At 61.2% G+C, this 22,957-nt stretch overlaps 6 protein-coding genes across 10 annotated transcripts in view; 4 read left to right on the forward strand and 2 right to left on the reverse strand.

The window, feature by feature from the left end:
- The first annotated feature begins 39 nt into the window (after positions 1 to 39).
- Positions 40 to 3,106, forward strand: LRRC51 (leucine rich repeat containing 51). 5 transcript variants are annotated; one of them, XM_048951816.1, is made up of 6 exons: positions 40 to 237; positions 1,628 to 1,724; positions 1,809 to 1,975; positions 2,078 to 2,226; positions 2,323 to 2,458; positions 3,000 to 3,106. In XM_048951816.1, the coding sequence occupies exons 1-5, from the start codon at positions 40 to 42 to the stop codon at positions 2,453 to 2,455; spliced, it is 744 nt and encodes a 247-aa protein (XP_048807773.1). In that variant the 3' UTR covers positions 2,456 to 2,458; positions 3,000 to 3,106. The 5 variants fall into 5 exon arrangements, with proteins under 5 accessions (XP_048807773.1, XP_048807802.1, XP_048807786.1 ...); XM_048951829.1 differs by having other exon boundaries at positions 132 to 237; positions 1,647 to 1,724; XM_048951836.1 differs by lacking the exon at positions 40 to 237 and adding an exon at positions 1,002 to 1,272.
- On the reverse strand, positions 2,982 to 6,956 carry LAMTOR1 (late endosomal/lysosomal adaptor, MAPK and MTOR activator 1). The gene is made up of 5 exons (XM_048951864.1): positions 6,803 to 6,956; positions 4,617 to 4,762; positions 3,892 to 3,969; positions 3,675 to 3,801; positions 2,982 to 3,590 (listed from the first exon to the last, which is right to left on the reverse strand). The coding sequence occupies exons 1-5, from the start codon at positions 6,842 to 6,844 to the stop codon at positions 3,498 to 3,500; spliced, it is 486 nt and encodes a 161-aa protein (XP_048807821.1). The 5' UTR covers positions 6,845 to 6,956; the 3' UTR covers positions 2,982 to 3,497.
- A 1,561-nt stretch (positions 6,957 to 8,517) lies between these two features.
- Positions 8,518 to 11,055, forward strand: LOC125696303 (transmembrane O-methyltransferase homolog). Its single transcript, XM_048951805.1, has 3 exons — positions 8,518 to 8,991; positions 10,395 to 10,591; positions 10,657 to 11,055. Exons 1-3 carry the CDS (start codon positions 8,730 to 8,732, stop codon positions 10,975 to 10,977), a joined length of 780 nt encoding a protein of 259 aa, XP_048807762.1. The 5' UTR covers positions 8,518 to 8,729; the 3' UTR covers positions 10,978 to 11,055.
- A 360-nt stretch (positions 11,056 to 11,415) lies between these two features.
- Positions 11,416 to 13,393, reverse strand: ANAPC15 (anaphase promoting complex subunit 15). Its single transcript, XM_048951862.1, has 4 exons — positions 13,017 to 13,393; positions 12,223 to 12,282; positions 11,868 to 12,005; positions 11,416 to 11,688 (listed from the first exon to the last, which is right to left on the reverse strand). Exons 1-4 carry the CDS (start codon positions 13,305 to 13,307, stop codon positions 11,641 to 11,643), a joined length of 537 nt encoding a protein of 178 aa, XP_048807819.1. The 5' UTR covers positions 13,308 to 13,393; the 3' UTR covers positions 11,416 to 11,640.
- Positions 13,394 to 13,709: 316 nt separating this feature from the next.
- Positions 13,710 to 18,198, forward strand: LOC125696328 (folate receptor alpha-like). The gene is given in 6 exon segments (XM_048951856.1): positions 13,710 to 13,817; positions 13,982 to 14,193; positions 14,772 to 14,960; positions 17,626 to 17,761; positions 17,856 to 17,980; positions 17,982 to 18,198. Coding segments are annotated over 5 exon segments (741 nt in total). The 5' UTR covers positions 13,710 to 13,817; positions 13,982 to 14,064; the 3' UTR covers positions 18,144 to 18,198.
- A 4,277-nt stretch (positions 18,199 to 22,475) lies between these two features.
- INPPL1 (inositol polyphosphate phosphatase like 1) overlaps positions 22,476 to 22,957 on the forward strand; it is a 34,504-nt gene continuing 34,022 nt past the window's right edge. Inside the window, 1 exon segment of the mRNA XM_048966398.1 lies at positions 22,476 to 22,709. Within this exon segment, the coding sequence (XP_048822355.1) occupies positions 22,549 to 22,709 (161 nt within the window). The 5' untranslated portion in view covers positions 22,476 to 22,548.

Consider the following 22,957-nt stretch of genomic DNA (forward strand, 5'->3'; position numbering starts at 1 on the left):
AGAAAAGTTGTCGGGTCCGCGCTGGGGCCGCTCCAGGAGATGGTTTCCCTTCCTGGCCCAACGCCGCCCCACGTCACGGCCGCTGCGCGCGTTAAAGGCGCACGGCACCAAAAGGCGGCGCGGGGACGGGTTCAACACGCGGAACCAAACGCAGCCCCGCAGCGCGGCGTTCTGAACGCACATCCCAAAGCCAGACCCCTGAACGCAGGTCCCCAAACCTTCGGACCCAGAACCCAGGTTCCACTTCCCTCATCCCCAGATCTCAAACCCAGTCCCGGAGGCCGGGCCCAGATCCAGGCCCCACAACCCAAATCCTGACTCGATGCCCCCCCCCCAGGCCCTGATCCCATATCCCAGGCCCAGATCCCCGGCCCCAGATCCTGAGCCAAAGTCCCAGGCCCGTGCTACAGATCCAGACCCCAGCCCTCGACCCCACGCCCCAGCCCCAGATCCTGACCCAAGGATCCAGGCCCTGACCTCAGACTCTGATCCCACACCCCAGGCCCAAGGCCCCTGGCCCAGATCCAGGCCTCAGACCCCAACCTCGGATCCTACACCCCCACGCCCCACATCCAGACCTAGGGCCCACACCACATACTGACCTCAGACCCCAGATCCAGACCCCAAATCCCACACCCAGACTCCAAGCCCCAACCCCAAATCTCACACCCCAAACCCGGACCCCCAAATCCCACATCCAGACCCCAATCCCCACACCAAGGCACCCAATCCCAAATCCCACACCCCACACTCAGACCCCAAACCCCAACCCCAAATCCCACACCCAGACCTCACACCCCGGCCCCAAACCCCGACCCCAAATCCCACACCCAGTCTCCCAACCCCCAATCCCACACCCCACACCCAGGCCCCAAACCCCGACCCCCAATCCCACACCCGGGCCCCAAAGCCCGACCCCAAATCCCACACCCGGGCCCCATACCCAGACCCCTACCTCAAGCCCCGCCCCCTCCGCTTTGGCCCCGCCCCTTTCGCTTAAGCCCTGCCCTCCGCCGCCGGGATTCAAACCCCCCTTGCCGCTCTCCGCCATTGGCTGGCTCCGCGGTGACGTAGCATCGCGTGATTGGGTGCCGCGCCGCCCGAGTGCCGGCGGGCTCCGAAATTTCGGGCGCCGAATCCAAAGTCTCGCGAGAGGCGCGGGGAACGCTGGGAGCGGCGGAGTGTTGTGGGGGGGAGGGGGAGAGGGGTGTTGCCAGGGCAACGGCGGCGTGTGGGGCCGGGCTGCGGGATTCTGGGGGGGGAAATATTAGGGTATGTGTGGGGTTATGGGGGCGCGTGTGGGGCTGGAGGCTGTGTTAGGGCCAAGGGACACGTGTGGGGACAAACTGGGGACATCGGGACCCGTATCCAACGGGGTGAGGGGATTTGTGGGGCTGTGTGGGGGGGGAACATTGGGGTCTGTGTGGAGGAGCGAGTGGCCGTGGGTCATGGAGGCAGCTGTGGGGCGTGGGGGGCGGCCGTGGGGCTGCCATAGGGTGTGGGGATGTGTGGGACTGCAGGGTGCCTTGGGGAAGGGGGAAGTAGGGATTGCTATAGGGCTGCAGTGGGGCCAGGCCCTATAGGTGCCAACGGGGGGGGGCAGTCAGACCCTACAACCCATTGCCAGGCCGGCCCCTGCCCCACAGCGATGCCAACCCGCCTGCAGCCCCCTGAGCTCGTCCCCCCCCTCGACTTCTCCTTCTTCCCACTGCAATCCCTGCAGGGTGAGTATAGGGTGCCCCCCCCCCTCCAACCCTTCATTCACCCCACATAGGGTGGGTTTGGGCTCTCACAGCCCTGCCCCACAGACCTGAGCCCCGAGGGCAGCCCTTCTCCCACCCTGGCCCTCCGCCTGCCCTACACCAGGCTAAGCAGCCTGGAGGGGCTGCACCCCATCCTGCAGCAGCTCCTGGCCGACCCCACACAGCTCCGTTGGCTCGACCTGTCCTTCAACTGCCTGACCACCATTGACCCGGTGAGAGGGACAGGGAGGAAGAGGGTGAAGCTCACAGCCCCGCAGTGGCGGCTGTAAGGCCAGATCCTCATTTTCCCCCCCCTACATCCACCCCTAAACCAGGTGCTGAGCACGCTGGGGGGGCTGCAGAGCCTCTACCTGCATGGCAACACCATCAGCTGCCTGAGGGAGGTGGACAAACTGGGGGCTCTGAGCCAGCTGCGCCGCCTGACGTTATATGGGAACCCTATGGAGGAGGAGGGGGGCTACAGGTAAGGGGGAGGGGGCTGCAGATGGAACCCCCTCCCACCACCATCTCGTCCCTGGGCTGCTTTGCCCCACTGAGCTCCCCCCCCCCCCCCCCACAGGCGCTACGTGTTGACCCTGCTGCCCCAGCTCAGCACCCTGGATTTCAGTGCTGTGACCCCACAGGAGCGCAGGGAGGTGGCCGTGTGGGGAGGCACCCAGAGGCGGCCCCGACCCCACCGAGCTTCAGAATGAAAGGTGGGAGCAAAAGGGATGGGGGGGGGGGGGGCACCCAACTGCAGGGGCACCCCATGGCACCCAGGGGGCACCCCATGGCACCCAGCCACAGGGTTCTGCCAGTTGGAGCACAGCCTTTGCATCACCACTGTGCCACCCAGGTTGGGCTGCTGGGGACAAGGCAGGAGGATGAGGAAGGGGGGAAAATGCGCTCAGCTCCATGCTATCACAGCCGCTTCTGGGCTGGAGTTAACCCCAAAATTGAGGGCACGGCTTCCACAGCGTCTGCCCCACACCCTGGAGCGCAGCCACATCTCTGTTACCTGTCAGTAGAGCCTGGGGTTGTGCTGAGACAGAGGTGAGGGGTCAGAGGGGGGGTTGTTTTTTGGCAGCACCCCCCAGTCTTTGGGCAGGAGGAAGAGCAGCAGGCGCAGGGGGTGCCAGAAACCAAGTGGGAGCACTGAGATGTTTGGGAGGGAGGGAGGGGAGAGTAAATCCCATACAAAACTCCACCCCCTAAAAAAAAAGAAGCCAACAGAGCAGGTAATGAATGAACCCACAGCCACGCGTCCCACTGCTGCCTGGTGCCCAGCGACCCAGTGGAACGGAGAGGAGGCAGGGGCGGGCTGGATGCGTTTATCTGTGGTGGCAGAAGAAGAAGAATTCAACCAAAACCGAAAAGAAAATCACTGTAAACCAGGAGAGGGCGGAATAAACCACTGGAAGGTTTCCTCCGGGAGCATCCAGCTCCTGCCTGCCCTCCCCAGGGTGGGGGGGGGAACAACACCAGACCCCCAGCAATGAGGATGCAGCCCCCCCCCCCTCCCCGCTGCCCCCCATGCAACACAGTGGGGGAAAAACCCCACAGGAGGCAGCGCTGGGGGGTGGGGGAAGGAGGGAGGGGAGTTGTGAGACGGCCATCATTTTGTGGGTGATAGGAAACGGGGCGTATGTACAAGTTCTGTGCCGTGGGGATGGGAGAGGGGGGAAATAAAGACCCCAAAAAAAGAGGAGGCAAACAAAACGAAGCCAACGAAACGAAACCCCGATGCGGCGGGGCTCAGGGGATGCCAAACTGTACAACCAGTTCTTCTTTCGCGTCCACGCGGATCTGTGAGAGAGCGCTGAAGGCGTAGGCAGCTATCCGGGATACCTGGAGGGGGGGGGAAAGCAGAGAGAGGAGGGGGGTCAGCAGCCTCGGGTGGCTGAGATGGGGGAGGGCTGCTCTCCTCCTCACCTGCTGCAGGTCTGCAAAAGGCACCGGCTCGCTGGCCAGCACCTGGTGTGGTTGGTTGGTGAGGGAAGGCAGCAGCGGGAGCTTCTTCCAGTGCGTCAGGCTGTTGCTCAGCATGGCCAGGCGGGTGCTGGGGGTGAAAGAAGGCAGAGCGTTGTCACGAGTCCCAGCGGCTCAGCACAGAAGCACCCAGCCCTCACAAAACGCTCTGCAGACCCACCTGTACTGCCGGGCTCTGTCCATGTACTCGTGCTGCTCCATCCCCTGCGAATCCGCCGCCGACACGTCGATGATGTTGCTGTGGAGACAACAAGGGCCATGCTGCCTATGGGGGGACGTTTCTTCCCCCAACGATCAGCACAAGGAGCAGCACAGCCCCAGCCCGTGGCAACGTCTGACGCTGCGCCGGGTGGCTGAGGATCACGGAGGCGTTTTCCAACCATGATTCTGTGTCAGACCTCGGCCTTGCGGGGTTGGAAAAGACCCCCGAAATCTCAGCCAGCCCAACTCACCCTCACTGAACCCTAAGGCCGCATCCCAGCAGCTCCTGAACGCCCCCCAAGGGATGGCGGCTCTGTGCCACGAAGAAACCCGGCCCCATCACCACCTCCAGCCCGGCCCCATCACCTCCTCCAGCCCGGCCCCATCACCTCCTCCAGCCCGGCCCCATCACCTCCTCCAGCCCGGCCCCATCACCTCCTCCAGCCCGGCCCCATCATCACCTCCTCCAGCCCGGCCCCCATCTCCAGCCCAAAGTTGTTTCCTCGCATCCCCCCCCCACTCATACCTCACTTCCATCCTCCTTCCAGGGGACGCCCTGAGAGCAACTCAGCCCTCTTTCCAACAGCCCCGCTTCCATTCCCCCTGTCTGGTTTCCCCCATCCTTCACTGCTCCTTTGTACATCCCAGCACCTCTTGCAGAGACCAGGCAGCTCGAGGGCTTACATGGCCGTTTTGGCGAGGATGGAGGACAGCATGGCCTGCTCGTCGGTGCGGGCTGAGGGCAGGCTGTGACAGCTCTGCTCCGCTCCATTCAGTGCCTTGTTGGGAGGGCTGGCCGCCGGCTCCAGCAGCCGCTTTGTCTCTTCTTCCTAAGAGAAACAGTGGGAGAATTGTGAGGGGGAGGACAGAAGGAACCGGCTCTGCTTCCCCGCTTCCTTCCCAGATCCCCCAGGAGGGGGGGCAGTAAACGCAGCAGCCCTCTGCCCACCCCTGCTTACCCTTACAGCCCCCCTGGGGACGTTCCTCGGGGTCCTCAGACCCTTCCCCACCTCCACAGCCCCCCCCCTCCTTCCACCCAACAGCTTGATGTCAATTCTCACCTTGTGGCACCCAAACCTGTGTGCGATGCTCCAGGTTCCCGCAGGCCCCGTTGTCCCCATATTCACCCCACAGCCCCCCAGACCCCATAGTTCCACATTGACCCCTACAGACCCCCCCACAGACCCCATAGTTTCACACTGACCCCTGCAGACCCCCCCACAGACCCCATAGTTCCACACTGACCACTGCAGGCACCCCCACAGACCCCATAGTTCCACACTGACCCCTGCAGACCCCCCCACAGACCCCATAGCTCCACACTGACCCCTGCAGACCCCCCCACAGACCCCATAGTTCCACACTGACCCCTACAGACCCCCCCACAGACCCCATAGCCCCACACTGACCCCTGCAGACCCCCCCACAGACCCCATAGTTCCACACTGACCCCTGCAGACCCCCCCATAGTTCCACACTGACGCCTACAGACCCCCCCATAGTTCCACACTGACGCCTACAGACCCCCCCACAGACCCCATAGTCCCACACTGACGCCTACAGACCCCCCCACAGACCCCATAGTCCCACACTGACCCCTACAGACCCCCCACAGACCCCATAGTTCCACATAGGTCCCCCCAAAACACCCACACAGCCCCCCCTCCCCCACCATAGGCCTCCACAGACCCCCACAGGCCCTACAAGACCCACGCAGGCCCCCCTACACCTCATATAGGCCTCCAAGGACCTCACAGCCCCACACAAGCCCCCCTATACCCCCATGTAGGCCCCCACAGATCCATAAGGACTCCACAGATCCACACAGGCCTCCCCACAGACCCTACAGTTCCACATGGGCCTCCCCATATGCCCCCACACGCTCCCATAGTCCCACCCAGGCCAACCTACACCCCCCACAGACCCCATAGTCCCACACACACACCCCTACACCCCCCATGGGCCCCCATAGTCCCCACTACATCGCCTTACAGACCCCATAGCCCCACACAGGTTCACCCACATGCCCCCACAGACCCCATAGCCCCACACAAGCCCCCCTATATCCCCATATAGGTCCCCCCAGACCCCATAGTAACACATAGGTTTCCACATAGGCCCCCACAGACCCACACAGTCCCATACAGACCCCCTGCAGGCCCCCATAGTCCCATGAAGCCCCCCTATAGGTCTTCCTACACCCCCACATAAGCCCCCACAGACCCAGCAGTCCCACACAGGCCCCCCCAAAAGCTTCCATAGCCCCACAGTCCCACGCAAGCCCCCCTACACCCCCATGAAGGCCCCCACAGACCCTACAGTCCCAAGAAGCCCCCCCCATAGGCCCCCTACAAACACCTATACACTCCCACAGACCCTACAGTCCCATACAAGCCCCCCCATATGTCCCCACAGACTCTGCAGTCCCAAACAGCCCCCCCCTTATGCCCCCACAGCCCCACACAAGTCCCCCTATGTCCCCCTACACCCCCACAGACCCCACAGTCCCCTCCCATAGGCCCCAACAGACCCAGCAAGCCCCCACAGACCCACATAGGCCTACGCAGTCTCACACAGCCCCTCCCATAGGCCCCCTACACAAGCCCCCACAGAGCCAGCAGTCCTACACAGGCCCCCAAATTGGCTTCCACAGGCCCCACAGTCCCACACAAGCCCCCCTACACCACCACACAGACCCCCCCACAGGCCCCAACAGACCCCCACAGACCCCACAGTCCCACACAGGCACCCCATAACCCTATACAGATCCCATAATGCCCCACAGGTGCCCCCCACAGACCCCATAGGGCCTCAACTGACCCACATAAGCCCCCACTCAGGCCCCCCCCAGAGGGCCTCACAAACCCCACCTGGTCAGAGGCCTCAGCCTCGGAGCTGTAGCAGCAGCCCATGACGCGCCGCCGCCGCTACGGGGTCCGGCAGGGGCCGCACCGCCCCTGTCACGTGAAGGAGGAGCGACGACCACACCCCTCTCACCGCCACTTCCTCTTCCGGTCTCCTCCCCTCGTCACGTGACGGGGGCGAGCCAATAGGAACAGAACACCGCCCTCCTCCTCTTCCTCTCCGCCGAGCCGTCACGTGAGGGAGAACCAATCAGCGAGCAGCTCGCGGCTCCGCCTTCCGGTTGGCTTGCGCGAACAGGGCGCATGCGTGCGAGTGCCCAGCGCTCCCTATCCAAGTGCTGAGTGCCGTCCCCGGCTGTGGGTTCACGGAGCGCCTCTTGGGGACCGCGACCCGCGTTGGGAAGGGACGCGGGGCTGGCTGGTTCTAGAGAAAACCGCGGGGAAGGCAGGATGACTGCGTGGGAAGGGATGCACACGTGGAGGGAGGGGTTGGCACAGCCAGAAGGGGGCTGAGCGGGTCCAGGAGGGAATAAAAGCACGTGGAACGCGTTGTTCGTTGAGCTGCCAGCGCTTCGTACCAGAATCCCCTCCCGTTCCATCTCTATTCCACGCCCATCCCATCCCCACCCTTATCTCTGCCTCACCTCCACCTGCATCCCATCCCACCCCAGTCCTTATCTCTACCCCATCCCCATCTCTACACCATCCCATCCAAATCTCCTCTCCATCCCCATCTGTTCCCCATCCCATCCATCTCTACCCTGCCTCTACTCCATCTCCACCCCACCCAAATCCCTGCTCCATCCCTATTCCACCTCATCTCTACCCCATCTCTATTCCATCTCCATCCCATCCCCATCCTTAACTCTACACCATCCCCATCTCTACACCATCTCTATTCCATCCCAATCCTTCTCTCTACTCCATCCCCAGCTCTACCCCATCCCATCCCTATCCTTATCTCTACTCCATCCCCATCCCTACTCCATCTCCATCCAATCCAAATCCCTGCTCCATCCCTATTCTGCCCCATCTCTATTCCATTCCATCCCCATTCTTATCATTCTTATCTCTACCCCATTCCCATTTCTACACCATCTCTATTCCATGCCAGTCCTTATCTCCACTCCATCCTTATCTCTATCCCACCCCCATCTCTACCCCACCTCTACTCCATCCCATCCGAATTCCTGCTCCATCCCCATCTCACCCCATTCCCACCCTTATCTCTACCCCATTTCTACTCCATCCCCATCCCATCTGAATCCCTCCCCCATCCACAGAATCACAGAATGGCCAGGGTTGGAAGGCACCTCGAGGGTCATGAATCCCCATCCTCATCCCTACCTCATCTCTACTCCATCCCCATCCCATCCTCATCCTTATCTCTACCCCATCTCCACCTCATCTCTACTCCATCCCTACCCCATCTCAATCCTTAACTCTACTCCATTCCCATCCCATCCCATCTCAATCCTTATCTCTACTCCATCCCCATCCCATCCCGTCCCCATCCTTATCTCTACTCCATCCCCATCCCATCCCATCCCCATCCTTATCTCTACTCCATCCCCATCCCATCTCCATCCTTATCTCTACTCCATCCCCATCCCATCCCGTCTCCATCCTTATCTCTACTCCATCCCCATCCCATCCAACTCCCCGCCCCACCCCCACCCCGTAACACATCCCCACTCAGCCCAGTAACCGGAGCCGGCTCAGGCTGTGCCTGAGGTGCCACCATCAATAATTGAGCACAGAGCAGAGCCCAGCTGGGGACCTGAGGACACACTGAACACAACCAGAGGTGGGAACCACACCAGCAGCCCGAGAACCTCCTACGACTCCCAAAGTTTGGGGTGAGAGGGGGCAGGGCGCGCGGCGCAGGATTTGGTGTCGGGGTTGTCGGGCGCAGGAGCCAGCAGGGCTGGCCATGGTGTCTCCAGCCATCGCTCTGGCCTTCCTCCCCTTCCTCATCACCCTGCTGATCCGTTACCGGCACTACCTGGTGCTGCTGTACCGCGCCGTGCTGCTGCCTTGGCTGCAGGACCGCCTCACCGGGGTGCCCCGCGAGCAGCGTGCCTTCCAGTACGTGCTGACCCACGCCATCCCCGGGGACCCCCGGCACATCCTGCACACCTTCGATCAGTGGAGCTACCACTGCGAGCACCTCGGCTGCGTGGGACCCCTCAAAGGTGAGCGTGGCCGCGTGGGGCTCCCAGCAGGGCTGGTGGTGTGGCTGTGGCAACGTTGGCGTGGCTACGGCACTACCAGCCTGGTGATGGCATCGGTAGCAGGGCTACTTCATCAGTGGCACGGCTATGGAACGGCCACAGCACCATGGGTACAGCTGGGCCAACACTAGCACAGCCACGGCACTCTTGGCATGGCCAGGGCACTTTTGGCAGAGCCACAGCAATGTTGGTATGGCTGCAGCATCTCTGGCACAGCCATGGAACCCTGGCTATGGCCAAGGCACTTTTGGCAGACCTGTGGCACCACTGGTGTGGCCAGGGCACTTTTGGCACAGCCACAGCACCATTGGTGCGGCTGGGGTGCTTTTGGCACAGCCATGGCACCCTTGGTATGGCCAGCACGCTTTTGGCAGAGCTATAGTAATGTTGGTATGGCTGCAGCATCTCTGGCACAGCCATGGCACCCTCGGCATGCACGTGGCACTCCTGGCAAGACGATGGCCCCATTGGCACAGCCACAACACTGATGGCACAGCCAGGGCATTCCTTGCCCTGCAGCAACACCGCTGCCAAAGCCACGGCACTCCTGGTATGGCCAGGGCACTTTTGGCACAGCTGTGGCACCACTGGTGTGGTCAAGGCATTTTTGGCACCCTTGCTATGGCCAAGGCACTTTTGGCACAGCTGTGGCCCCACTGATATGGCGATAAGTGTCCTACTTTTGTCAGAGCCATGGTTCCACATAGGTATGGCTGTAGCATATCTGGCAGAACCATTGGCACCCTTGATATGGCCAAGGCACTTTTGGCAGAGCCACGACACCATGGGTATGGCTGCAGCATCTTTGGCACAGTCATGGCACCACTGATATGGCCAAGGCACTTTTGGCAGAGCTGTGGCACCATGGGTATGGCTGCAGCATCTTTGGCACAGCCATGGCACAGTTGGTATGGCCAAGACACTTTTGGCAGAGCCATGGTTCCACATAGGTATGGCTGTAGCATCTCTGGCAGAGCCATGGCACCATTGATATGGCAAAGGCACTTTTGGCAGAGCCATGGTTCCACATGGGTATGGCTGTAGCATCTCTGGCAGAGCCATGGCTCCATTGATATGGCCAAGGCACTTTTGGCAGAGCCATGGTTCCACATGGGTATGGCTGCAGCATCTTTGGCACAGCCATGGCACCACTGATATGGCCAAGACACTTTTGGCAGTCACGGCACCATGGGTATGGCTGCAGCATCTCTGGCACAACCACGGCACCCTTGGCCTGCACACGGCAAGCCAAAGGCCCCGTTGGCACAGCCACAAGACTGACGGCACAGCCACAGCAGGGTGGCACAAGGGCTGTAGGGACCCCCCCAGCCCAGCAGAGCATTGAGGAAGCTCCACCTCGGCAGGGAAGATCGTGGAGAAGCTGCTGTGTGAGCGGGCACCGCACACCGTGCTGGAGTTGGGCACCTACTGCGGTTACGGCACCGTGCTGATGGCAGCGGCGCTGCCGCCGGGCGCCCGGCTCTACACGGTGGAACCAAACCCCCACCACGCATCCGTGGCCGAGAAGGTGATCCGCCTGGCAGGCTTCGATGAGCAGACGGTGAGCGGCCGGCCAGCGGCGGGGTGCCAAGGCAGGGCAGGGGAGCTGAGGGTGCTTCTACACAGGTAGAGCTGATCGTGGGCCGTTCCGAGGAGGTGATCCCGAGGCTGAGGGAGCAGCACGGCCTGCAGTGCATCGATTTCGTCTTCATGGATCATCGGAAGCGATGCTACCTGAGGGATCTGCAGCTGTTGGAGGAGCACGGGTTGCTGGCCGATAGGGCAACGGTGCTGGCTGATAACGTGGTCTTTCCAGGAGCCCCACACTTCCTGCAGTACGCCAAGACGTGCGGGAAGTATCGCTGCAGGGTGCACCGGGCCAGCCTGGAGTACTGCCGTGCCATCCCCGATGGCGTTGCTGAGCTCTGCTACACCGGGGCCCGCTGAGCTGGAGCTGCCTGCTGGAAATCACAGCCTCCTGTTTGCTGTGCTGACGCTCAGCCATAAACGTTGACCCCAAAAGAAAAGTGCTGTGCTTTGTGGCGTTGGGAGGGGATTTAGAGAGAGAGTGGTGAGGTGCTGGAACAGCTGCCCAGAGAGGCTGTGATGCCCCGTCCATCCCTGGAGGTGTTCAAGGCCAGGTTGGATGGGGCCCTGGGCAGCCTGGGCTGCTGTGAAATGGGGAGGTTGGCGGCCCTGCCTGCAGCAGGAGCTTCGTGATCCTTGAGGTCCCTTCCAACCCTGGCCATTCTGTGTGGGTTGCAGTCAGAGCTCAATGGGAAGAGCAGAGCTCAAAGCCTTGTGAGGCACAACCACGACCCCGTGCCACCCGAAGCCATTCAGATTTGGAGGCTGATCTCCTAAAAAAACAGGTGTTTATTAGAAAAGATGCTCCGTTCCTCTCGTGTCCCCGCACCGCTCCCAGGTGTGCTGTGCGCCCACTGGCACAGCCCAGCGTTCCTGGTTCCTGCTGGGCAGCTTCGTGCCGTGCCCACCGTGAGGTGTGGTGGCCACCAGAACAACCCCCCCTCAGCTCCAGGACAGCCCAGAGCAGAGGGCTGGGGGCTCAATCCCCATCTCACGCTAAATCTGGCTCCGGTTCTGCCGGGATCAGATCATCCACTGGTCCTGGTCCTGCTCTGCCCCTTCCATATCCACCTGGAAAGGAAAACGTTGGAGATTTCTGCCCCGCAGGAACCCCACTTGGCTCAGCTGTGATGTCTACAAAGGGGCTGGGTGGGTTTTGGGGTCCCTTCCCCCCCCCCCCCTCAAACTGTGGTTCTGGGATTAGATGTGAGGCAGGGGTGTAGGCCAGCCCACCTCAACACTCCCCTGACCTCATTGATCTCCCCATCATCAGGAGACTCGTTGTAATCGTTCATCTCATCCATATCCTGCATGTCTTCATCGTCCTCTGAATCCTCTTCGCTGTCTTCATCGTCCTCATCGTCCTCTTCCTCCTCCTCATCGTAGTGCTGTGGGTGTCACAGAGGCACCGTGTGTCCCCACATCCAGAGCCAACCTGCAAATCTTCCTGCCACCTCCATCCCCATTAGGGCCAGGGGATGCAGCCCCAGAGCCCCCAACCCCACACAGCCACGCGCTGCCCCAAAACACCCTTCCTTCTCCCACTCCTTCGCCTGGGGACAGCGCCAGGTTGGGTGACAGATGTCCCGCAGTGTGGTCACCCACCTCTGAGGCCGGCTTCCCAATGGGCACCAGGTTGTTGTCCTTCTCGGCGATGCTCTGGAGCTGGGGAGAAAGGTGAAGGGGGGGGTCAATGGGGACAGGGAGGAGCGTGACAGGGGGGGGCTGGGACAGCCTGGCACTGTCACATAGGGCTGCAGCCCCTTGGGGACAGGGCACAGAGGACACATCCCCACGGGGACACGGAAATGAGGAAGGGGGGTGGCCAGGAGTGCCCCCAAGCCGTGAGCCGACATCGTTTATAAGGAACTCTTTGCTCGGGGGAGGTGGCACAGCTCAATTAGCACAGCTCTCAATTAACACAGCTCTGCCCCCAGGGGAGGGAGGGGGGGGCTCTGAGCTTCTCCCAGCTGCCTGAGAGTTTTTAATTGCCTGGTTCCTTTCAATTTCAATCAGACGATTCCATCCCCCCGTTCACTGTAATCAAACACACGCTGGCTGTCACGATTCCCGTGGGCCTCAGCTCACAGCACATCCACGGAGCAGCGCAGCGCGGCCCGGGGAGGTCGGAAGGAGCAATCAGAGATCATAGAATCACAGCGCGGGTGGATTGGGAGGAACCCTAAAACCCAGACCCACCTCCCGCCACGGGCTGGGCAACGCCACCGGCTCAGCCTGCCCCAGCCGGGCACCTCCAGAGCAGCAGCGCCAGCCCCGCGCCGCCCTCGCAGCACAGAATTGCCCGTGCTGACGGAGTTTGCTGAGCGGAGGGGCTGAGGCCTGCTGGGCCCAAACCGGGCCTCACACCGACTCCCGGTCCCCCTTTCCCCCGGCCGCACCCAAGCCTGGTGCTGCTGCTCCTGCTGCTGCAGTTCGGTCTCGTCCACGCACGGCCGGTCCAGGTTGAACCACAGCGGTTCGGTCAGGCGAGGCAGCAGCGAAGGGAACAGGGTAGACATGGCGCCCAGCAGGCACCGCGCGAAGCGGCTGACCCGGAAGTACAATCTGACCCCGGAAATACTACTGCCAAGGGGTGTGCTGCTGCCCGGAACTGCACATGCGCAGAACGCGGAAAGAGTGAGGCGGAGCACAAGGGTGGAGGGGGCGGGTCTTTTTGAGACCACGCCCATTTGCTCGACACGGTGCTGTGATTGGGGAGCGGACTAGGAGAGGGTGTGACCAGGCGTTGATTGACAGCTGAGTGCGCCGAGAGCCACGGGCACCCCAGACCTCCGGGATGTCTGCCCCCCCCCCCAGGAGTATCTGTCCCCCCTCCCAGCCCCCCCAGGCCATCTGTGTCCCTACTGGGGGGTAATTGTCCCTCCAGGAGCATTTGGGACCCCCTGAGGTACCTCATCCCTAGGGATATCTGCCCACCCACCCATCTGGGCTCCCATCGCTGCATCTTTGCCCCCCCCACGGTGTATTTGGTCCCCCCACCCCTTTGAGGATTGAGTTATTTGGGGGTGGGGGGGTTTGGGGTGATGGGTTACGGGGAGAGAGGACACGGTAAGGGGGGGGGGGGGGGGGGGGGAGGACACGTCGTGCCCCACGTGCCAGCACCGATCTGTGACCCACGGGCAAGGGTTGCACAGAGGCACCACTGAGAGCCACCAGGAGAAAGCCACTGAGAGCCACCGGTGAGCGCTACTGTCCCTGTCCCCACTTGTCTCCATTTGTCCCCGATGTCCCCATCCCCACTTATCCCCCACGCCCCCCACTTGTCCCTGCTGACCCCCCATTTGTCCCCGGTCACCCATCGCCACCAGCCACCGTCACCCAGGGGGAACTTTGTCCCCAGCAGTTCTGAGCACGTGGCAACGGGGACGTCGGTGCCAACCCAATCCTTGGTGTCACCACCCGCCCTCGGTGCCACCCCGTCTCCCCATGGCGTCCCTTTGGGCTGTGCTGCTGCCGCTGGCTCTGGCTTCGGCGCAGGAATCGCTGCTCAACATCTGCATGGATGCCCAGCATCACAAATCCGAGCCGGGTCCCGAAGGGCTGCTCTATGGGCAGGTGAGCTGCGGCCCCGTGGGGACACCCCTGGGTGCCACCACCTCATGGCGTCCCCTCATCCCCTCCCTGCCACCCTTGGGTGCCACCATCTCTGGGCACCACCACCCCATGGTGTCCCTGCACCCCCTTCCATGCCATCCTTGGGTGCCACCACCTCATAGTGTCCCCATATTCCCTCCATGCCACCCTTGGGTGCCACCAACTCATAGTGTTCCCTCATCCCTTCCATGCCACCACCCCATGGTGTCCCCACGTCCCCTCCATGCCACCCTTGGCTGCCACCACCTCACAGTGTCCCTCCATGCCACCCTTGGGTGCCATCACCCTACGATGTCCCCACACCCCCTCCAAGCCACTCCTGGGTGCCACCACCTCTGGGTACCATCAACCCATCAACCCCTGGTGCCCCTTCACCCCCTCCTTGCCATCCTTGGGTTCCACCACCCCATAGCATCCTCATATCCCTTCTGTGCCACCTTTGAGTGCCGTCACCCCATGATGCCACCGCCCTATGCTGTCCCCACACCCCGTCCATCAGCACCCTTGGGTGCCACCCCCCCCCCCAAAATCCCCTTCAGTGCGTCCTATGGAAGGACAACGCTTGCTGCACGGAGAACACCAGCGTGGAGGCGCATCGGGACCAGTCCTACCTGTACGGCTTTAACTGGGATCACTGCGGGGCCATGGCGCAGCGCTGCAAGAGGCATTTCATCCAGGACACGTGTCTGTATGAGTGCTCCCCAAACCTGGGGCCGTGGATCGACCAGGTGAGGGCAGGGGGCTTGGGGAGGATCCAGGGGGTGGGATTAGGGGGGTGGGAGCTCGGTGGAGTGGGTTATGGGGATGGGGAGATGGGGGGAGCGGAGTTTGGGGTGAGTAGGATTGAAGGGTGGGATTTGGGAGGTGGGATTTGGGTTGGGTGGGTGAAGGGGTGAGATTTGGGGGGGCTTTGGGGAGTGGGATTTGGGGGATGGGTGCTCTATGGCGAGGCCTATGGGGACTGGGATATGGGATGAGGGAGGTTTGGAGTGAGAAGGGTTGAAGGGTGGGATTTGGGAGGTGGGATTTGGGTTGGGTGGGTGAAGGGGTGAGATTTGGGGGGGCTGTGGGGAGTGGGATTTGGGGGATGGGTGCTCTATGGCGAGGCCTATGGGGACTGGGTTTGGGGGGAGGGAAGTTTGGGGTCAGTAGGGTTGAAGGGTAGCCTTTGGGGTGGGATTTGGGGGGGCTTTGGGTTGTGGGATTTGGGTAGGTGGGCTTTGGGATGAGAATGGGGTGAGGGGGCTTTGGGGAGTGGGATTTTGGGGGGGGGTTCTATGGCAACGGCTATGGGGACTGGGGTATGGGATGAGGGAGGTTTGGGGTGAGAAGGGTTGAAGGGTGGGATTTGGGGGGGGATTTGGAGTGTGGGATTTGGGTAGGTGGGCTTTGGGGTTGAGGATGCGGTGAGCGGGCTTTGGGGAGTGGGATTTGGGGGGTGGGTGCTCTGTGGAGTGGGTTAAGGGGATGGGGAGATGGGGAGACCAGAGTTTGGGGTGAGTAGGATTGAAGGGTGGGATTTGGGAGGTGGGATTTGGGATGGGTGGGTGAAGGGGTGGGATTTGGGGGGGCTTTGGGGAGTGGGATTTGGGGGATGGGTGCTCTATGGCGAGGCCTATGGGGACTGGGTTTGGGGGGAGGGAAGTTTGGGGTCAGTAGGGTTGAAGGGTAGCCTTTGGGGTGGGATTTGGGGGGGCTTTGGGGAGTGGGATTTGGGTAGGTGGGCTTTGGGGTTGAGGATGGGGTGAAGGGGCTTTGGGGAGGTAGGTGCTCTATGGCAATGGCTATGAGGACTGGGGTTGGGGGGAGCAAAACTTGGGGTCAGTAGGATTGAAGGGTGGGATTTGGGAGGTGGGATTTGGGTTGGGTGGGTTAAGGGGTGGGATTTGGGGGGGGCTTTGGGTTGTGGGATTTGGGTAGGTGGGCTTTGGGGTTGAGGATGCGGTGAGGGGGCTTTGGGGAGTGGGGTTTGGGGGGTGGGTGCTCTATGGCGAGGGCTATGGGGACTGGGTTGGAGGTGAGGGAAGTTTGGGGTCAGTAGGGTTGAAGGGTGGGATTTGGGGGGGGCTTTGTGGTGTGGGATTTGGGTAGGGGGCTTTGGGGATTGAGGATGGGGTGAGGGGGCTTTGGGAGTGGGATTTGGGGCAGACATTGAGGAGCGGGATTTGGGGTGAGCTTTGGGGTGAGGAGACTTGAAGGGTGGTTTGAGGAGCAGATTGAGGGTTAAATGGGTTTTGGGGTGGGATTTGGGGAGTGGGATTTGGGCTGAATAACCTTTGGGGTGGGATTTGGGATGGGATTTGGAACGCATAGGTTTGGGGAGGTGCTTTGGGGTGAAGGGGCTTTGGGGGGGGTGCTTTGGGGTGGGATTTGGGGTGAGGAGAGTTGAAGGGTGGTTTGAGGAGCAGATTGAGGGTTAAATGGGTTTTGGGGTGGGATTTGGGGAGTGGGATTTGGGGATGAGAATGGGGTGATGGAGCTTTGGGAAGTGGGATTTGGGGGGTGGGTGCTCTATGGCGAGGGCTATGGGGACTGGGTTTGGGGTGAGGGAAGTTTGGGGTCAGTAGGATTGAAGGGTGGGATTTGGGGGGGGCTTTGGGTTGTGGGATTTGGGTAGGTGGGCTTTGGGATTGAGGATGCGGCGATGGGGCTTTGGGGAGCGGGATTTGGGCTGAATAACCTTTGGGGTGGGATTTGGGATGGGGTTTGGAATGCATGGGTTTGGGAAAGGGCTTTGGGGTGAAGGGGCTTTAGGGGGGGCGCTTTGGGGTGGGATTTGGGGTGGGCTTTGGGGTGAGGAGAGTTGAAGGGTGGTTTGAGGAGCAGATTGAGGGTTAAATGGGTTTTGGGGTGGGATTTGGGGATGAGAATGGGGTGATGGAGCTTTGGGGAGTGGGATTTGGGGGTGGGTGCTCTATGGCGAGGGCTATGGGGACTGGGTTTGGGGTGAAGGAGTTTTGGGGTCAATAGGATTGAAGGGTGGGATTTGGGGGGGCTTTGTGTGTGGGATTTGGGTAGGGGGCTTTGGGGTTGGGGATGCGGCGATGGGGCTTTGGGGAGTGGGATTTGGGCTGAATAACCTTTGGGGTGGGATTTGGGATGGGGTTTGGAAGGTGTGGGTTTGTGGAAGGGCTTTGGGGTGAAGGGGCTTTAGGGGAGGGGGCTTTGGGGTGGGATTTGGGGCGAGTTTGCAGGATGTGGGTTTTGGGGATGAGATTCGGAGCCGTTCCATTGGCAGCTCGGCTTCGGGGTTGGATTTTGGTGTTTGGGGGGTTGGATTTTGGGGGCCGGTTTGGCGGCTGGGTTTCGGGGTCGGATCGCAGGCTGGCCGCCCCGTCTGCAGGCCATTTTTTGGGGGGGCCGTTCCACCCCACATCTCCCCACACCTTGCAGACGGATTCGAGCTGGCGCCGCGAGCGCATCCTCAACGTTCCGCTGTGCCGCGAGGACTGCGAGCAGTGGTGGGAGGACTGCCAGGATTCGGCCACCTGCAAAGTCAACTGGCACAAGGGCTGGAATTGGACCACAGGTACCCCAAAAAAGCCCCGACCCCATGCACGGCTCTGCTCCCCCCAAACCCCAAAAGCCCACCCTCCTGCACGCTGCCCCCCCCCCTCCTGCAGGCACCAACCAATGCCCCCACGGCGCCATGTGCCAGAAGTTCAAGTACGTCTTCCCGACTCCGGCCGACCTGTGCGAAAAGGTTTGGTCCCATTCGTACAAATACACCACGGAGCGGCGCGGCAGCGGGGCGATGCATCCAGATGTGGTTCGACCCCGTCGAAGGCAACCCCAACGAAGCCGTGGCCAGGTTCTACGCCCTGGGCTCCGTCGCCAAGCCCCGACCCGCGCCCTTCGTCCTGCTGGCTCTCCTGGCCCTCGCCCTGCTGGGGGTCGCGCCGTGGGGATGAGGGTCAGGGGGGTCCCGGTGCTGCTGTGATACGGGGAATAAAAGCTGGGGCTCTGTGGGGGTCTGGGGGTGCCTGCTTGGTGCCGTGGGGGCTTCTTGGGCCTCCCGGTCAGCAAGGAGGGGCTCACAGCCCACGTGGGAACATCGTGGCCCCATCACTGCGGCCTGTGGCCCTGGGGGATTATACAGCTGTGGGGAACCAAGGGTCACACCCTATAGGTCACCGTGGGGCACATCCTACAGCCCTATGGGTCTCTGTGGGGCACATCCTGCAGCCCTATGGGTCCCCATGGATCACATCCTACAGCCCTATAGGTCACCATGGGGCACATCCTACAGCCCTATAGGTCACCATGGGGCACATCCTGCAGCCCTATAGGTCACCGTGGGTCACATCCTACACCCAATGGGTCACATCCTATGGGTCTCCGTGGGGCACATCTTACAGCCCTATGGGTCACCATGGGGCACATCTTACAGCCCTATGGGTCTCCATGGATCACATCCTACAGCCCTATGGGTCCCCATGGATCACATCCTACAGCCCTATGGGTCTCCATGGGTCACATCCTACAGCCCTATGGGTCCCCATGGATCACATCCTACAGCCCTATAGGTCACCATGGGGCACATCCTACAGCCCTATGGGTCTCCATGGGTCACATCCTACAGCCCAATGGGTCTCCATGGGTCACATCCTACAGCCCAATGGGTCACCCCCTATAGGTCACCATGGGGCACATCCTGCAGCCCTATGGGTCTCCGTGGGTCACATCTTACAGCCCTATGGGTCACCCCCTACAGGTCACACCCTATAGGTCACCATGGGGCACATCCTACAGCCCAATAGGTCACACTCTATGGGTCACCATGAGCCATATCCTACACCCAATGGGTCTCCATGGGTCACATCCTACAGCCCAATGGGTTGCACCCTATGGGTCTCCATGGGTCACATCCTGCAGCCCTATGGGTCTCCATGGGGCACATCTTACAGCCCTATGGGTCACCCCCTATAGGTCACCATGGGGCACATCCTGCAGCCCTATGGGTCTCCGTGGGTCACATCCTACACCCAATGGGTCACATCCTATGGGTCTCCGTGGGGCACATCTTACAGCCCTATGGGTCACCCCCTATAGGTCTCCATGGGGCACATCCTACAGCCCTACAGGTCTCCATGGGACACATCCTACAGCCCTATGGGTCTCCATGGGGCACATCCTGCAGCCCTATGGGTCTCCGTGGGGCACATCCTACAGTCTAATGGGTCTCCATGGCTCACATCCTACAGCCGTATGGGTCACCCCCTATAGGTCACCATGGGGCACATCCTCCACCCCAATGGGTCTCCATGGGTCACATCCTACAGCCCAATGGGTCACCCCCTATAGGTCTCCATGGGGCACATCCTACAGCCCTATGGGTCTCCATGGGTCACATCTTACAGCTCTATGGGTCACCCCCTACAGGTCACACCCTATAGATCACTATGGGGCACATCCTATAGCCCTATGGGTCTCCATGGGTCACATCCTACAGCCCAATAGGTCACACTCTATGGGTCACCATGAGCCATATCCTACACCCAATGGGTCTCCATGGGTCACATCTTACAGCCCAATGGGTTGCACCCTATGGGTCCCCGTGGGTCACATCCTACATCCCAATGGGTCTCCATGGGTCACATCCTACAGCCATATGGGTCACCCCCTATAGGTCTCCATGGGGCACATCCTACCGCCCAATGGGTCTCCATGGGTCACATCCTACAGCCCAATGGGTCACCCCCTATAGGTCTCCATGGGGCACATCCTACAGCCCTATGGGTCTCCGTGGGGAACATCCCACACCCCAATGGGTCTCCATGGGTCATATTCTACACCCAATGGGTCACATCCTATGGGTCTCCGTGGGTCACATCTTACAGCCCTATGGGTCACACCCTATAGGTCACCATGGGGCACATCCTACAGCCCAATGGGTCTCCGTGGGTCACATCCTGCAGCCCTATGGGTCTCCATGGCTCACATCCTACAGCCGTATGGGTCACACCCTATAGGTCACCATGGGGCACATCCTCCACCCCAATGGGTCTCCATGGGTCACATCCTACAGCCCAATGGGTCACACCCTATAGGTCACCATGGGGCACATCCTACAGCCCAATAGGTCACACCCTATGGGTCCCCGTGGGTCACATCCCACACCCCAATGGGTCTCCATGGGTCATATTCTACACCCAATGGGTCACATCCTATGGGTCCCCATGGGGCACATCCTACAGCCCTATGGGTCTCCGTGGGTCACATCTTACAGCCCAATGGGTCACATCCTATGGGTCCCCATGGCTCACATCCCATAACTCAGTGTGTCACATGTACCCTATGGATCTCCATGGGTCACATCCTACAGCCCAATAGGTCACACCCTATGGGTCTCTATGGGTCACATCATACACCTAATGGGTCCCCATGGGTCACATCCTACAGCCCTATGGATCCCTGTGGGTCACATCCTACAACCCAATGGGATCCCGTGGGTCACATCCCATAACTCAGTGCATCACATGTACCCTATGGATCTCCATGGGTCACATCCTACATCCCAATGTGTCTCCATGGGTCACATCCTGCAGCCCTATGGGTCTCCATGGGTCATATTTTACACTCAATGGGTCACAGCCAATGGGTCTCCATGGGTCACATCCTACACCCCAATGGGTCCCCATGGGTCACATCCTACAGCCCAGTGGTTCCCTGTGGGTCACACCTCAGGTCCCCATGGGTCCCAACCTACATCCTACAGGCTCACATGCTAAAGCTGTGCCAAAGGGTGCTGTGCAGAGCTGTGCTGCGTTAAACCACGTGTCTGAACGGGCCAGCATGGACCTGGCTGGACCAGGCCAACGTGTGCTGTGCTGAACGGTGCTGAGCCGTGCTGAGCTGAGCTGAGCCATGCTGAGCCAAACTGAGCCGTTCCATGCTGTGCTGAGCCATGCTGAGCTGAACTGTGCTGTGCTGAGCTGAGCCATGCTGAGCCAGTCTGAGCCATTCCATGCTGAGCCGTGCAGTGCTGAGCCGTGCCATGCCATACTGAGCTGAGCTGAGCCAAACTGAGCCAAACTGAGCCATTCCATGCTGAGCTGAGCCATGCTGAGCCAAACTGAGCCATTCCATGCTGAGCTGAGCTGTGCTGTGCCAGTCTGAGCCATTCCATGCTCAGCCATGCCAAGCCATACTGAGCTGAGCCATGCTGAGCTGTGCCATGCTGAGCCAGTCTGAGCCATGCTGAGCCAAACTGAGCCATTCCATGCTGAGCTGTGCCATGCCATACTGAGCTGAGCCATGCTGAGCCAGTCTGAGCCATTCCATGCTGAGCCGTGCAGTGCTGAGCTGTGCCATGCCATACTGAGCTGAGCTGAGCCATGCTGAACCAAGCTGAGCCATTCCATGCTGAGCTGTGCCATGCTGAGCTGAGCTGAGACAAACTGAGCCATTCCATGCTGAGCTGTGCCATGCCATACTGAGCTGAGCCATGCTGAACTAAGCTGAGCCATTCCATGCTGAGCTGTGCCATACTGAGCCATACTGAGCCATTCCATGCTGAGCTGTGCCATGCCATACTGAGCTGAGCCATGCTGAGCCAGTCTGAGCCATTCCATGCTGAGCTGTGCTGTGCTGAGCTGGGCCATTCCACACTGAGTTGTGCCGAGCTGAGCCGAGCCATGCCATACTGAGCCATGCTGAGCCGAGCTGAGCCATTCCATGCTGTTCTGTGCTATGCCAAGCTGAACCATTCCATAACTGTGCTGAGCTGAGCCATGCCATGCCGAGCTGAGCTGTGCCGAGCTGAGCTGTGCCAGGCTGAGCTGTGCTGAGCTGTGCCAAGCTGAACCATTCCATGCCAAGCTGAGCCATTCCGTGCTGAGCTGTGCTATGCCGAGCTGAGCCATTCCATAACTGTGCCGAGCTGAGCCGATCCATGCCGAGCTGAGCCGATCCATGACTGTGCCGAGCTGAGCCGATCCATGCCGAGCTGAGCTGAGCCATCCCACACGGAGCCGTGCCGAGCCGCTCCATCCCGTTTGGAGCCGTGCTGTTCCGAGCCGCTCCATTCCGTCCCGTGCCGAGCCGCTCCACGCCCCGCAGCTCCGTGCCGCCCCACACGCGGCCGTTCCTCTCCGTTCCGTTCCTCTCCGTTCCGTTCCGCTCCGTTCCGTTCCGTCCCCCGCCGTTCCGTTCCGCCCCGCCCCGCCGCGCTCCGCCCCTCGCCCTTTGCCCGGGGCCGCCCGGACCCCCCCTCCTCTCTTCCCCCCTTCCTCCCCCCCCCTTCAACCCCAACCCCAACCCCCTCCCGCTCTCCGTCTCCCCGCCCCGCGCCGCACCGCACGCCCATCCCGCAGCATGGCGGGCGCGGGGGGTCCGGGGGGGTCCGCGCCTCCTTGGTATCACCGCGATCTGAGCCGGGCGGCCGCCGAGGAACTGCTGGCGAGGGCGGGGAGGGACGGAGGCTTCCTGGTGCGGGACAGCGAGAGCGTGCCTGGGGCCTATGCGTTGTGTCTGCTGTGAGTGCGGGGCTGGGGGGGAAAGGGGGGGGGAGGAGGAGGAATTGGGGGGTATGGGGAGTTTGGGGGGGTGTGGGGGGGTGTGTATGGCAGGGGTATATGGGGGTGTATGGGGAGGAATGGGGGGGGTAGAGGGAGATATGGGAGCGTATGGGGGGGTATGGGGGGTTTGGGGGGGGGTATGGGGGGTATGGGGGGGAGTGTATGGCAGGGGTATATGGGGGTGTATGGGGAGGAATGGGGGGTAG

Source organism: Lagopus muta, chromosome 1 (genome assembly GCF_023343835.1).
Source record: "Lagopus muta isolate bLagMut1 chromosome 1, bLagMut1 primary, whole genome shotgun sequence".
Lineage (NCBI taxonomy): Eukaryota > Metazoa > Chordata > Aves > Galliformes > Phasianidae > Lagopus > Lagopus muta.